The sequence below is a fragment of the Lynx rufus genome, unplaced genomic scaffold (genome assembly GCF_022079265.1).
Source record: "Lynx rufus isolate CCGP_SWC_20201006 ecotype Redwood Valley unplaced genomic scaffold, mLynRuf1.p SCAF_15, whole genome shotgun sequence".
Classification (NCBI taxonomy): Eukaryota; Metazoa; Chordata; class Mammalia; order Carnivora; family Felidae; genus Lynx; species Lynx rufus.
Window position 1 is genome coordinate 62,385,055 of NW_025814829.1, and position 13,762 is coordinate 62,398,816.

At 61.6% G+C, this 13,762-nt stretch overlaps 1 protein-coding gene across 2 annotated transcripts in view; it reads right to left on the reverse strand.

The window, feature by feature from the left end:
• Positions 1–2,310: 2,310 nt before the first annotated feature.
• CNIH3 (cornichon family AMPA receptor auxiliary protein 3) overlaps positions 2,311–13,762 on the reverse strand; it is an 84,696-nt gene continuing 73,244 nt past the window's right edge. For both annotated transcript variants that reach the window (XM_047077354.1, XM_047077353.1), the window contains 3 exons: positions 8,865–8,977; positions 6,066–6,209; positions 2,311–2,338 (listed from right to left, as the gene is read on the reverse strand). In XM_047077354.1, coding sequence (XP_046933310.1) covers positions 2,311–2,338; positions 6,066–6,209; positions 8,865–8,977 — 285 coding nt within the window. The remainder of the gene's footprint in view (positions 2,339–6,065; positions 6,210–8,864; positions 8,978–13,762) is intronic.

A 13,762-nucleotide genomic window follows, 5' to 3' on the forward strand; every position in this document is an offset into this window, starting at 1 on the left:
GACCCCCTTCGGGAAGAACCTGACACAGTAAAGCAGGTCTGAGGCTGGGGCCCAAGGAAAAGAAAAGCAGCCACCTTTTCTCCCGCTCTGTCTTTAAATCTCCTTTTCTCAGAATTTATGCTAACTGAACCTTATCGGGAGCCCAAGCTACTTTGCTGGCTTTCAGGTGATGGAAAAGACACGGGGTTTTCGAAGTCAGACGATCTGGGTTTAAAGACAGGTCTGTGGCTGCTGCGTGACTACAGGTAAGTCACTTACCCTCTCTGAGCCTTCCCTTCCTCACTTGGGAAATGGGGGAAATGGGGGACACCTGGGTGTCTCAGTCAGTTAAGTGCCCGACTTCGGCTCAGGTCATGATCTCAGTTCGTGGGTTCGAGCCCCACGTCGGGCTCTGTGCTGACAGCTCAGAGCCTGGAGCCGGCTTCCGAGTCTGTGTTTCCCTCTTTCTGTGTCCCTCCCCCACTTGTGTTCGGTTTCTCAAAAAATAAAAACATTTTAAAAATAAAAAAAGAAAGAAAATGGGGAAAAGGATCGTGTCAACCCCACAGGATGGCGAGGAGAGCAAAGGAACGAAATCCATCTGTGGACGACGAAGCCCCAGGCAAACGTGAGCCGCCACGATTTGCTGCGAAGAAATGCTCAACTGCGCGAAGCAGAACCTCGGGGAAGGCGTGTGTGTGAATCCCCTCCCTCCATTCTAGCGGTCTCTGTGTCCCTGTGTCATGCCATCACGAGCCACTCGTCACCTTTTGGGAAGGAGGCAAAATACAAAAACAAAGGAGACAGCTCCAGGGAGAGACACGTGGGGGCGAGGGTCACGTGCAGGTGGCCTTCTCAGGCCACCTCAGAGGCGAGGCCCAGCAGCCCCGAAGGCCGCTCTCCCCCGGCCTCCGATTCGCAGCCGGCACGGTGCGCCCTGGACAGAGGGGAGTCTGCTCCCCAAAATGCCCCCTGGAATCCTCCGGTTTTATACCTTCAGCCTCAGAGCGGAAGCCTGAGTTTTGTTCCCTACAGAATTTTTAGAAACAGAACGGCTTTTTGAAACTTTTCCTCCCTACCTACCAGTTTACCGCCCGTACGGAGAGGCAGCCAGCCTGCGAGGGGTTTAAATGAGGCGGCCGGGTAGGTGTGGCGTACAAGCTGTCACTGCGTTTTAAACATAGCTCACGACGCGCGGCACAGACACCATTCACAAACCTGAGTCACCGGTTCCAACGGGAGCCGCGCACGTGTATAAATAGCCTGTGTGTGTGTCACACAGAAGAGAGGGAAGTGTGGGGAATAAGGTAGAAATCATCGTGCCCAATTTAAACATAAAAACCTCAGCCTTGTCATTATTTACAACCCCAAGGACACCTCCTACCCAAACAGGAGAGGACGTCAGAGGGAAAATTCTAAATAAGCTAAAGTCCTCGAGTGGCACTAACAGAACGAATGACGTAGCATCACAAAAGGAGGCTGTAATTGCGCCGTCTCGCCTCCTGGCCGCCCGATGCACACAGCACAGAGCAGGTGCAGGGCGTTTCCCGGGCGCCGCTGTTTGGGGTCCTCAAGAGAAGACAGGCGTTGACGACGTCGACCGGTCGATTTGCCTTCGTTGATTCTGCGACAGTTTTGGACCGACAGCGGGAGAACACAGTTTGTGGTGGCAAAGAACACTTTGAACGTGAAAATGCTTTAAAAAATCATTTTTCCCTCCGATTCCCGCCTCCCCTGTGACTTTGGACATAATTCATGGCCAGCAGCCCGAGCCCCAGCTCCCAGTGTCGCCGGGCCGACTCCCACAAAGCAGAGCGCGAAAACAGGCCGCCCGCGGGCTCGGGGCCGGTGGGAGCCAATGGCGAATCCGTGCCCCCGCGGACCCTCCCACGGAGCGCAGGGCGCGGCGGGGCTCCGAGGACACACGGAGGGCTCCGGTAGCCCGCGACACCCTGGAGGCCTCAGCAGGTCCTGGGTCATTCTGTTCCTGGGCAGGCAGTTTGTGGCCTGCCAGCCGTGCCCCCCCCCCCCGCCCGCGGTCCCGGGCTCACTGTGGACCGCACGGGGTGCTCAGAGGGGCGGGGGTCACTCAGGCAGCAACAGTCCTTGCTCAGGAGAGGTCCCGTGGCCCAGACGGGATCGCCACCTGGGTGCGGGCTGGGCAGCGACCCCCACGCTCCGTGACCTCGGTCCCCGCTGCCGCAGGAATCCGCCGTCCGCAGGTGTCTCTCACGCACCCCAGTCCGGGCCCTTCTCCAACCGCCAGCCAGTCGCGAGGACTCCGCCTCGAGCCTCTCCCGTCCCCGTCTCTGATGACCTGTGCGGCCCGGGTTAAGAGCTCACTAGAGTGTAGATCATGCTGAATGCAGAAAGAAGAGGAAGAGAAGGAGTGAGTGGGAGCCCAGGAAGGACTCAGACCCTCACGACAGGGTCCTTCCTGAAGCCGGAGCCCTTGGCTCCCTTCCCGTCCCGGCACCGGAGCCGGGTCCCCCCACGGTCCACATCATTTCCCACCACGTCGGACCAAACACCTGCTGTGAGCGTGCATTGTGTCCCCTGCTGAGAGACGGGATCGCTGCGCGCCTGTCATTCTCACCCGCACGCCTATGATGGCGGCCGTCCCCTTTCCTGAGACTGTAAGGCGGTCCCGGGGTAGGGGTGCAGCGGATTCTTTCCCAGCAGCTGCCTCGTGCTGACGTGATGGCTGCGTCCGGGGCTCCCAGATTATGCCGCATCACATCTCAGCATCACCACCACAATGACCATCATCACTCTTCCGAGGTCCGAGGGGCACACAAACTACGTGATCTCTTACGGGGTATCTCCCTGGCCCTTCTGTTTCTAACAGAATCCAGACATTAAATGTGCATTAAGAGCCCGTGTGCTAAGGTGGTGCCCCCACCCTGCCAGCGAGGGGTAAGGAACCCTGTGCTTTTAGAAAGGGCTGCAGGCTAATTCTGCAAGACCGAGGAACGTTCCACACCAAAATACACCACGTACACGTATCTACACGTATACCAAAATAGACGGCACCAAGAAAAGCGACCATTTTTTCACATTATAGAGAGAAAAATGGATAATCTAAGGAAGAAAACCACATGAAAGAAACCGCAGTGTTCTACTTCAATCCCTATCCAGGATCGAAGCTCAGGAACGCCTCGGGACGGCTGGTACACCTCGTGGGCACAGAGCATCCCTGGCCGGGCCCCAGCTGGAGGGCCCACTGCACCCCTGCCTTGGGAAACCTCACAGGCTTAACGGCTCGACAGCGGGGGCTTCAGGGGTGAGGCCGCTCGCTGGCGGGTGCTCAGCCTCTTTCGTCACGGGGCTCTGGGCGCCCCTGCCGCAGTCGCGGGCCTGTGCCCAGAGGCCGCCCTGCCCCTCCTGGAAGCCAGCAGGGCGACAGCACGCCTCCCCTCGGTGTTCCAGACACTGCCTGTCTGTCCTTCAGTTTGTCTCTGCCTCCACGCTGCATTCGCTAATTTCTTTGTTTCTAGAACAAAATTGGAACCACCGCTCTGCCTGGCCGGCACCCTGGGAGTCCCTTCCCCGTCGAACCTGGTGCCTCACTGCTCTGCGGAGCTCCTCAGAGACCCCGTCCCTCCGGCCCCAGAACCCCCAGCCCCTTCGATGCAGGCCTCGAGGGGCGCACAGGACCGTCAGCCCCGGCCACTCTCAGGGGGGAAGGGGGTCCACGTGCACGCGGAGAGCTGCGTCCAAGCTGAGCACGGTGACAGACTGAAGTGACAGCCGCTGGGACCCCAGTGAAGCCGGGGCTGGCACCTCGTTCCCGAGGACCTCACAGACGTTAAGACATGTGTCTGAGGCCCTAGCTGGCGGCCGAGTGTCTGGCCCGGGGCCTGGGATCCTCTCAGCAGTGTGTGCTGACCACCCCAGCACCCCCTCTCGGGTGGCCTTGGGGCCAGGAGACATTTGCGGGTTCCTGGGACGCATCCGAGCGGATGCCACATGGCCGTCTTCTCAAGCCAAGAGAGCTGAGGCGGTACAACCTCCTGCCCGGTTACCCTGGGTCATGTGGCCTCCCTCTGTTCACCCCTCCCTTTACTGCTGGCCTGATGGCAGACACCCCTCCCCTCCCCCCACGGCCCGATGGTAGACACCCCTCCCTCCCACAGCTTACCTGACGGCAGACACCCCTCCCCCCACGGCTGACCCGACGGCAGACACCCTGTCTGACTCGCTGGCCTGTGTGTCTACAGTGCGCACAGTAGGACTCACGCGCTCCTTGCTCTGACCCTGTGCCCCCCGAGGGCAGGCGTCAAGCCACACGCTCAGCACGGTCTCCCAAGAAGGGTGCCCGGCATGTAGGAGGTGCTCAATAAATGCCGCGTGAGTGAGTGACCGAGAGCGAGGAGGGCAGGTGAAGGGTGTCTGTGACGTCACTTGCTGTCATCACAGAGAGGGCGCGGGCTTTGGCAGAGGGATGTGCCTCCTCGCCTTGACCTCCGTGGCTCCGGGGCCCTGAGCGATCCGCTTCTCGCGGGACCCCCGACTCTGTGGCAGGGGCACCCGGAGCCCCACAACAGGAGAGGCTGGGCACACGCCAGTGAGCAGCCTCACTCATGCTAGCCCCCCGCTGTCGAGCCGTTAAGCCTGTGAAGCTTCCCAAAGCAGGAACTAGTCTGAACAAACTTTAGTCGCTAGAAAGTTCTGATTTGGAGTCAGACCCAGGCAAATCTGCCGGGCACCCTGGGACTCTCCAGGGACGTTTCAGAGACCCTCAGGCTCCTTACGTTGAAGCAGGCAATGACCCAGGACCCTCCGTACGGAAGGAGGGGAGAGGGGTCACCCTGAGCCTGGACCGACCCTCCACCCCAAGAAGAATGTGGTAGAATAACTCTGAATCCCCCGCCCCCCCGGGCTGATTTACCCCAGAGGAAGTTACACCCCAAGGACCTCTGGGTCTTCTGGACTCTGGGACGTTCTGGGGAGACAGGCAGGTCTTACCCCTGGGGGGACGCCCGGCCCTGAAATCCTGAGTCAGCAGATCCAAACCCAGGAATCTGCATCTTTAAGAAACACACCCTCCTCACCCTGATTCTGATGCGAAAGAAAGACCAGACTTCGTCAAGACTTTTCTAGAGCTTTCCTACGACAGCCAGCAGTTGGGAGCTCCGTGTTTGGGACCGGACTTGAGATGTACCTGCAGCTGTGACCACGGGAAAACATGTGCCGTCTGGGGACGTGGTCCCACTGCTAACGTGTGGGCAGTGACAGCATGTGGCCCCCAGACTGAGCGACATATACCAAGCTCTTGGCTCGAAGCAGGGCTCGTGTGTAAATGTGGATAAGTGTGGCCGCCCCGCGGCCGGCCCAGCCTGCGCCCTGCCTGATGCGGCCTTGGTAACACCCCCTCCCTCCTCTTCCTCACCCGGCTACCGTCCACAGACCAGTTTGGAGGCAGCACTGGGATGCTGGCGGTTTCGTGGCCGCAGGTAACCACAAGGTGGCAAGGTGACAGGTGAGGTCCCCAGAGACGAGCCCAAAGAGGAACCAGAGAGGGACGCTTTAAGAAAAGGCACCCCCCCCCCCCACCAAAGGCATCCTGTTTACGCCATCTGTTGGGTAGGACACTCTACCCAAGGCGGGGGGGAGGCTCCTGAACAATCGCCAAGTCAGCAAAGTCAGTTTTACCTGATTAGCACGAGGTTACAGACCATCAGGAGAATTGTGAGCACGCGCATGTAATGACCCAGCGTGCCCCTTCCGGGAGCGTGACTGCCACGCAGAGTCCCCGTTCTGGTTCCCCGGATGCTTACATGTGGACTAGGGGCCACGAGGCTGGGCCCGAATGGCCGAGCTGTGGAGGGAGCCCTGTGGGGAAGGAGTGGCGGCCACACGTCCCCAACCGCCTCCTCAGAGGTGCACCGTGTGGCCCTAAGGACGCGCCCGCCTGCAGGCGAGGACCTCTGCCTTTGGGCACGAGCCCTCGCCCCCGACCCAGAGTGAGGTGGCTGGCGTCATACCCGCCAGGCTGTGACCCCCACGCTCACGGCCCCCCCCCCAAAAAAAAACCTGCCTCCTTTGCTGCAGGAGTGAAAGTGTCAGGAGGGGCAGAAACTCACCAGTAGAGGTAATAGAAGAAGGACAGCAGGTAGAACGCCAGCTTGCACCAGGCCTCCTTCTGACAGTAACTCAGGGTGTCTGCGTTCATGACCGCGGGCGGGTCGTAGGCCAGCTCGGAACTGTCTGCCGGACAGTGAAAGTACCTGCGGAGAAGAGGACACGGCATCCTTGGCCCCCAGGCTGGGCAGGGATGTGAGGGCGTCCGGGGAAGCCCCCCTGACGCAGGACTGCGTCCGGGGGGTCTCCGCCGAGCGGGCGTCTGCCTTCGCCGACTGGAGTCACCGCCCGGCCCGGCCCGTGGCTGCTCCCGGACGCCGAGGTCCCCCGGCATCACAGGGATTCCACCCACTTACACAACAGGAGGAGGACGCGTCACCTGGTGCCTGGAGACAGCGAGAAGAGTCTCCTTCCTCCAGGTGTGGGGGGTCCACAGCACACGTGTGTGGGGGGCGGTCCACAGCACAGGGGTGTGGGGGGGTCCACAGTGCACACCCACATGGGCATCCACACAGGTATGGGGTGCTATGCACAGAGAGAGCCGCAATGCCACCGACCACACTCGCTTAACTACCACTGGCTGTTTTCACACCGTCCGCCCCCCAGACCCTCTTTCAAAATCCTGAATTCCGGGGGCGCCTGGGTGGGTCCGTCGGTTAAGCACCCGACTCTGGCTCAGGTCACGAGCTCACGGTTCGTGGGTTCGAGCCCCGCGTCGGGCCCTGTGCTGACAGCACAGAGCCTGCCTGGGATTCTCGCTCTCCACCCCCCCCTCGAAATAAATAAATAAAAACTTTAAGAAAACAATAAAATAGAATCCTGAACACTACAGGAGGGACGTCATGTCCTCACTGGAGTGGGAATGGTTCACATCACTTGTCTTCTTGCTGGAAGGACCCAGAGCAACCAGGGAACACTGGCCATGGTGGGGGGAGAGCAGTGAGGGAGCCGGGAACCAGGGAAGGGAAAGCACGGGGAATAGATGGGGCGGGGGTGGGGGGGAGTGTTAAAGCTAACTTTGTCTACCTGGGAACACCACCGGCCTCGTTCAGGGGAGGCTGGGTGGGGGGTGGGGGCCACCGGGGGGGGCCGACCTCTGGCCTCTCAGGCGGATGCTGTGTGTCCAGGCGGGGAGAGGGGCTCAGAAGAACACCTTCTAACCAGCACTGTGGGGGCTGGGGTTCCAGCCCCTTCTCACCCCCGTCAGAGGACAGTGACGGTGTCAGTCACCACCGTGTGCCGGAGGACGCCGCAGGCTGCGCTCCTTGCCTCCCTGGGGGCAGATCCAAAACCTACGGACCTTGGCGGAGAATGTTCTAGGCGACCTCGCCCAGTGGACGCAGGACGGCTCAGTGGGGAGAGCCAGGCTCTGGGGCTCACAGGCCACCAGACCGACCTTCCTCCAGCCGGCCACTGACCTCTCTGAGCCTCAGCTTTGTCATGTGTAAAATGGGGGCGAAAGTGCCCACTCCACGGGCCCCTGGGACCACCGTGGGGGACGCTGGACACAACAGCCTGCAAGCGGGTGGCAGATGCAGGTGCTGAGGCCGCTTTCGGTAAAGCGCTCTGAGAACGAGCACAGGAGGGGCTGAGCTCAGGAGAACGTCCTGGCCCCGGGCCTGGGGGCCGTCGAGGACCCCTTCTCTGGCTCGGCCTCCCACTTTGGGAGGAGCGACAGCCCTGAGGATACGACTTTGTGAGTCCACAATGACTTTGGCGCCTGGAGAGACACCTCATTACTGCAAGGGTCTCAGGGTGATTCCTCTCATAGGCAGAGGACTTCACAAGGAGCAGGACAGGTGACAAGGACATGGACTGTGACCCGCACAGAGGCGGGGCTGAACAGGCCCTGGGCAACTCTGGGCGGGGGTCCCAGAAAATCCAGCCCATCTGACAGATGCTTGTCTTTTATTAGCATGATTCACAGGGGCGCCCGGGGGTCTGTCAGTTAAGCGGCCAACTTTGACTCAGGTCATGATCTCATGGCTCGTGGGTTCGAGCTCTGCGTCCGGCTCTGTGCTGACAGCTCGGAGTCTGGAGCCTGCTTCGGATTCTGTGTCTCCCTCTCTCTCTGCCCCTGCCCTGCTAATGCTCTGTCTCTTGCTCTCAAAACTGAGGATAAATATTTTTTACAAATTTGAAGAAAAAAAAAAAGACACAATTCACATACCAAAAACTTCACCTTTTTAAAATATACGGTTCAGGGATGTTTAGCATGTTCAGCGAGTGGCCCAGCTGTCACCAGGATCGAATTTCAGGACACTCACGCCCGAAGGAGAAAGCCCTATACCTATCGATGGTCCCCCGCCCTCTGTCCCAGCCCCCAACCTTCCTCCCTTCTCTTCAGAGCTGCCCGTTCTGGACGTTTCACAGAAATGGCCTCTTATGACTCGCTTCTTTGACCTGCATTTTCGAGGTCCGGCCATGTTGCGGCGCGTATCACTGCGTCACCGCCTTTTACCACCAGGTAACACGCCATTGCAAGGACGTGCCGAGTTTTGTGTATCCGTTAATCCACGCAAAGCGGTCCTCTCCACTTTGCGACTTCTGTGAAAACGCTGCAGCTGCTTGCAACGGGGATGTGTGAGGCTCGAGGCCGCGGTGAGCCGACCAGGGAAGAAGGGCCTTCCCTTACGAGGCTGCCGTGCGGGAGGAGCTCCACGAGACGGCTGCGGAGAACGGGTCCCCAAACGGGAGAGAGGAAGGCATGAGGTGGCCGGGGCCTCCGGGGCCACGGTCTCTGGAGGGCAGGCCGTCCAGGCAGAGAAGAGGAAGCGCACCCCCGTCCCCGGCAGACTTACCTCCAGAAGTGATAGAAAAGCAGGGGGACGTTCAGCCCCAGGGTGAGCCACTCCTGCGCACACAGGAACATGATACAGAAGAGGCTGTGGATGGAGTATTCGGGCAGCACCAGCTGAAGGGGGAGCAGAGGCACAGGCCCGCGTTAGACGGAGGGAAGTCACTGCTGCCCGACGGGCCGCCAGCGTGCTCATGGCCCAGTCACCGCCCCAAGCCTACGCTCCGTTTCTGCTACGCTCTCCTCTTAGCGGTCCCGGAGCCATGCTTCCCACCCAAGCCCGGTGGCCCCGGGCTCTCGGCGCCCTACGTACCAGGCGAGAGCGCTTGCTCCCGGGGGTCACGGGAGGCGGGAGGAGGGCCCGGGAAGAGACGCGCCGATACAGGTTCCAGTGAATCTGCGACCGCCCGGCTCCTGCTCTCCGAGCCCTGTGCGCCCTCCCGTGCGAACCCGTACGCCGCGTAAACACGCGTATTTATGTCCAACCTGGGAGGGCTGGGAGAGCCCTGAGAAACGGCATTTTTCCTGGCGGCGGCTGGACCAGGGGGAGCCCGAGAGAAGGAACATGTAGCGACGATGCAGGCAGGGAGGCCAGCCTGGACCGAGAAGGGTCAGATGCTGGGACCAGCAGAAGGCCAAGCTCCCCGGCCCCAGCGTGCCCACGCGGGTGTAGATGCCACAAGGTTTATAAACTCCCCAGCGTGCGTGCATCTTAGCGGAAGTCAAAGTTGGGACGGTAACCAAAGTGACGGCACGGGAGAAAGTGGGTCTCCGTCCCCGTCACGTAGGAGCGCGTGCTGTGCCTCGGTGCCTCGGTGGGGCACGAGCGCCTCGGGGCCCTGGGACACTCCTCCCCACCACCCCGGCCGGAAGGCTCACCACGAATGCCGCTTCCTAACAGAAGCCTCGCCCAGCCCACCCCTCCTCACCCCGCGCCACCCTGCAGCCCCGGGCCCACAGCGTCGGCACCCCTCTCCGGCCCCCAACACACACGCACCTGCCCCCCCACCAGCGCTGTCTTTGCTCATCTGTTCACGGGTGCTATTGGGACTCAGTAGCGACCGAACAAGCACACGTGTCTGCAGCATGGCCGCCTGGCGCTGGGGACGCAGCCCACGGTCACCCACCAGGCTTCCTCCGGGCAGGAAACAAACCGCCTCCGGCCGCCCCATCCGGGTACGGGACTCGCCTGCGGGCCCCTCCCCTCGGGCCACGGTGTTAACCGCCCCACGTGACAATGCAGAGGAGACACGTGCCAGGCACGCGTGTAAGAAACGCACTTTGTACCCACGTGGCGTGTCCCTGACTCACGCGTCCACCGGCCCACACCCGGGAGCCCTGGAGTCGAGCTCAAAGGGCCACTTTCCAGAGGAGGGGACTCGGTGGGTGAACCTCACCTGCCCGGGTCCCTCACCGTCCCCACCCCGGGCCCCTCACCGCCTGGACCCCTCACCCCCCCACCCCCCACCCAGGGCCCTCGCCCGCTCAGGCTCAGCCAGCTTCCAAATCCTGCCATTTCTCCTCCACGGCCGCTTGTGGCCACTCTTCCCTTCTTTCTCCTGCCTCTACCGGTCCGGCCCCCGCACCTGCCCCCAGACCAGGCAAGAACTTTCCTTCCTTCCACACGTGCCACCCTCCGCCCCCCGCCACTAGGGTGGTTTGACTGCATTTCTGCACCGCCCCTCTCCTTGGCGTATCCACGCACCCCCGGCCGTAGCCCACCCGCGGTCTGCCGACTGGTAACCTGACTCGTTACAGGAGTGGGTAGTGAGGCGGCACCTAGGTCACCGCTGAGGGATGGGGGGGCTGCGGGGCGCGGACGCTCTCCCAGCCCCCACGGAGGGGGTGTGAAGGAGCGGAAGGATGGGATCCCCTGGGACTGGGGGAGGGGAAGGTGGGGAGAAGGCGCCCCCACCTGCAGACCCGCCCCGTCTCCCACCACGTGTCCCGGGACCGAACATACTGAGAGCCACACCACGCCACCAGGAAGGTCCCAGGGCCGGGTGCAGCTTGCAGGGCGCGTGGGTGAGACCCAGTCTCCGTGGACTCACATCATGTTTTCAGCCGTGACCGCATCGGGCTAAAAATATTAGCCCGCTGTCTCAAAGTGTTACGTAAGTCCCGACACTTACATAATGATCCCGTGTGGCACCGAGAACGCGGCTAACCAGGCAGTGTCTATTTCCCTCACCTGTAAACGCCAGCATTTACGACCTACCGATGGGGCCGCTGTGAGGACACAGCCTGTCCCGCGGATGAGGCCGCTCTCGGGTGAAGGAGCATCGTAAAGGAAGAGGCGCTGTCCCTATTATTATCGCTAACAATCGCGTACCAGCCAGTCCCCAAGTAGGGAGCTCGTCACTCTTGCCCAGAACCTCTGCCAAATGGCCCAGAGCCAACTGGGGTTTCCTGAGTCTCCTCTGACCTGCACCCGCCCTGTCTACACCGAGCCCCCAGCTCCCCCAAGCGGGGAGAGACATCCAAGGATGTAAGACAAGGGCGTGAGACAAGCCTGCTTCTCCAACCGTGAAAACCCAGGCCTTGACTGTTCTTGGAGCAGACATCCAGCCCCCCTCGTCTATATGCCCGCGGGCCCCTGGGTGTGAAAGAAAAGGATGATGTCCTTGCATCCGACTCCCCAGCCGGAGCTAAACAGGTCCCAAAACAGGGGCCCTCGCGGGCTGGGCGGGGTGGAGGCAACTTTCTCAGAAGCATCCAGAGTGGAGGTACCACCGTCTCTGCCTGTCTCTGGGTGAACAGGTGCACGAGGGGCAGCGGGAAGGAGGCAGGCAGGTTCGGAGGCGGGGAACCTGGGACCGCTGGGCTGGAAGGCTGCGGGGAAAACCCAGCGCGGGCAGGAAACCTTCTGAGTCCCTTTGCCCAGAAGAGGCCATTTTCTCTGGGGTCGCTCTGAACAGAGCAATCCCGGAGGGCAGCCTGGCAGGAGCCCACAGCAGCTGGGGCGGGGGCAGGGCCTGGGCTCCCGGGCCTGTGATCCCCTCGTGCTGGAGACGGGCGCCCCAGCCTCAGGTGCCGTGATTCGCAGGGAGACCCCGACAGCTAGGCTTGGGGCCAGGCTGACCTGAGTGCCGGCCAGTTAACGTTCCGCCCTAGCGGAATTCGCACGGATGTTCGCCAGGTACTCCCAGGGGTGGGCGGGAGACTCTGGGTCGCAATCACTGGGTGTGGAACCGTGACGTGAAAATCCACCACAAATCGGTCTGACGTGTGTGGATTCGTGTCCCTGGAACCGCGGGCCTGGCTCCGAAGCCTGTGCGGCCAGCGGCTGTGCTGGGCACTTGGGCCAAGTGTGGCCACCTTGGGTCAGGGTCAGGGTCACACCCACACGGCTGATCCCAGGGACCAGGCCAGGCCTCAAGAAAAGCCAGTCCCCTATCGCTTTCCCTGTGGGCCGGTTCCCATCGTACACGAGGAGCCCGGGGGGGCATCGGAGGGAGACAGCGAGAGGAGCTCCCTGCTTGGGTCCCAGCAGCACGTGAGGACACCTGGGGGGTCGTGGGGGGGGCAGAGCACAGAGGTGGGGCCTGGAGCTGAGGAGTGTGGTCTCCAGCCCCACTTCCCAGCCCCGTGGGGCCCTCTGGTTTCCGCCCACCCTCTCCTTCACCCTCCCTCCCTGAGCACATTGAATCCAAACCTGGGGACGTTCTGCTGCTTTCCAGCCGCGTGGACTCACTTCTCTGCAGCAGAGGCCCGGGGAGAAGGTGGGGAGCGAACCCACACCCCTCCACCCACCGCTCCTGGGCACCCAGCGTGTGAACGGCCCAGTCGCAGCTCAGCCCAGAGGCCCCAGCCGGGACCTGGCTGTGCACTGACAAATCCGTGCCACCTGTCACACGTGCCCCGGACACTGGCACTTTGGCTCCCCCACGCCCTGCCCCGAGCCCCCAGGGCGCCTGCTCCTCCCTGCCCTGACCGCTCCTCGGGACCAGCTCCCAGCCTCACTGACGCCCTCCGGCCCCACCGCCACTGCCCAGGGACCCTCACCACTGGCTGCACCGTGTGCTGGGGACACCAGCCGACTGGGGACCCCCCCCCCCGCCTTGATCCAGGAGGAAACGCCTTCATGCCCAACACCCACAGGGAGGAAGGTTTCTTCCATCCGAAGTCCGAGGGGCCTCAGCTCTGTCTCTGGGGGAGGGGAAACTGGGGACAGAGGGAACAGAATGGGCTTTGCCGTGAGCTCTACTTCCCCGACACTCTACCCGCCTCCTCCCCCAGCCGGCTTCCTTCAGCCTCACGGTAATCTAGCGGTGGGTCTCGAGCCTCATGGCACTCCCGAATCCGATGGGGGTGCTGCTAACACACAGACGGCCGGGGCCCACCCCCGGACTGTGTAGGTGTGCGTGGGCCTTTCCCAACCAGTTACCAGGAACCCACCGAGAACCGCACTCCTCAAACCGTGGTCCCGGGACCGGCGTCACCAGCATCACCTGGGAGCTTGAGAGAAATGGGAACCTTGGCTCCACTCCAGACCTGCTGAGTCAGAACCTGCAGGTTAACAAGATCCCCGGGGGACTTACAAGCAAGTCTGCGAAATGACTGCTCAGCACTGATTCCCAAAATAGGGTCCACCAGCCAGCTGCAACAGGGTCGCCTGGGGCACGTATGCTAAAGTGCAGATTTCTGGAGGCGCCGGGGGGCTCAGGCGGTCGAGCTTCTGACTTCGGCTCAGATCACGATCTCACGGTCTGTGAGTTCGAGCCCCCCGACGGGCTCTGCGCTGACAGCTCAGAGCCTGGAGCCTGCTTCGGATTCTGTGTCTCCCTCTCTGCTTCTCCCCTGCGATCGCTCTCTCTCTCTCTCTCTCTCTCAAAAATAAACATAAAAAATTTTTTTTGCAGATATCTGTGTTCTACACCTGTCTACCAAGATAGACTCCAC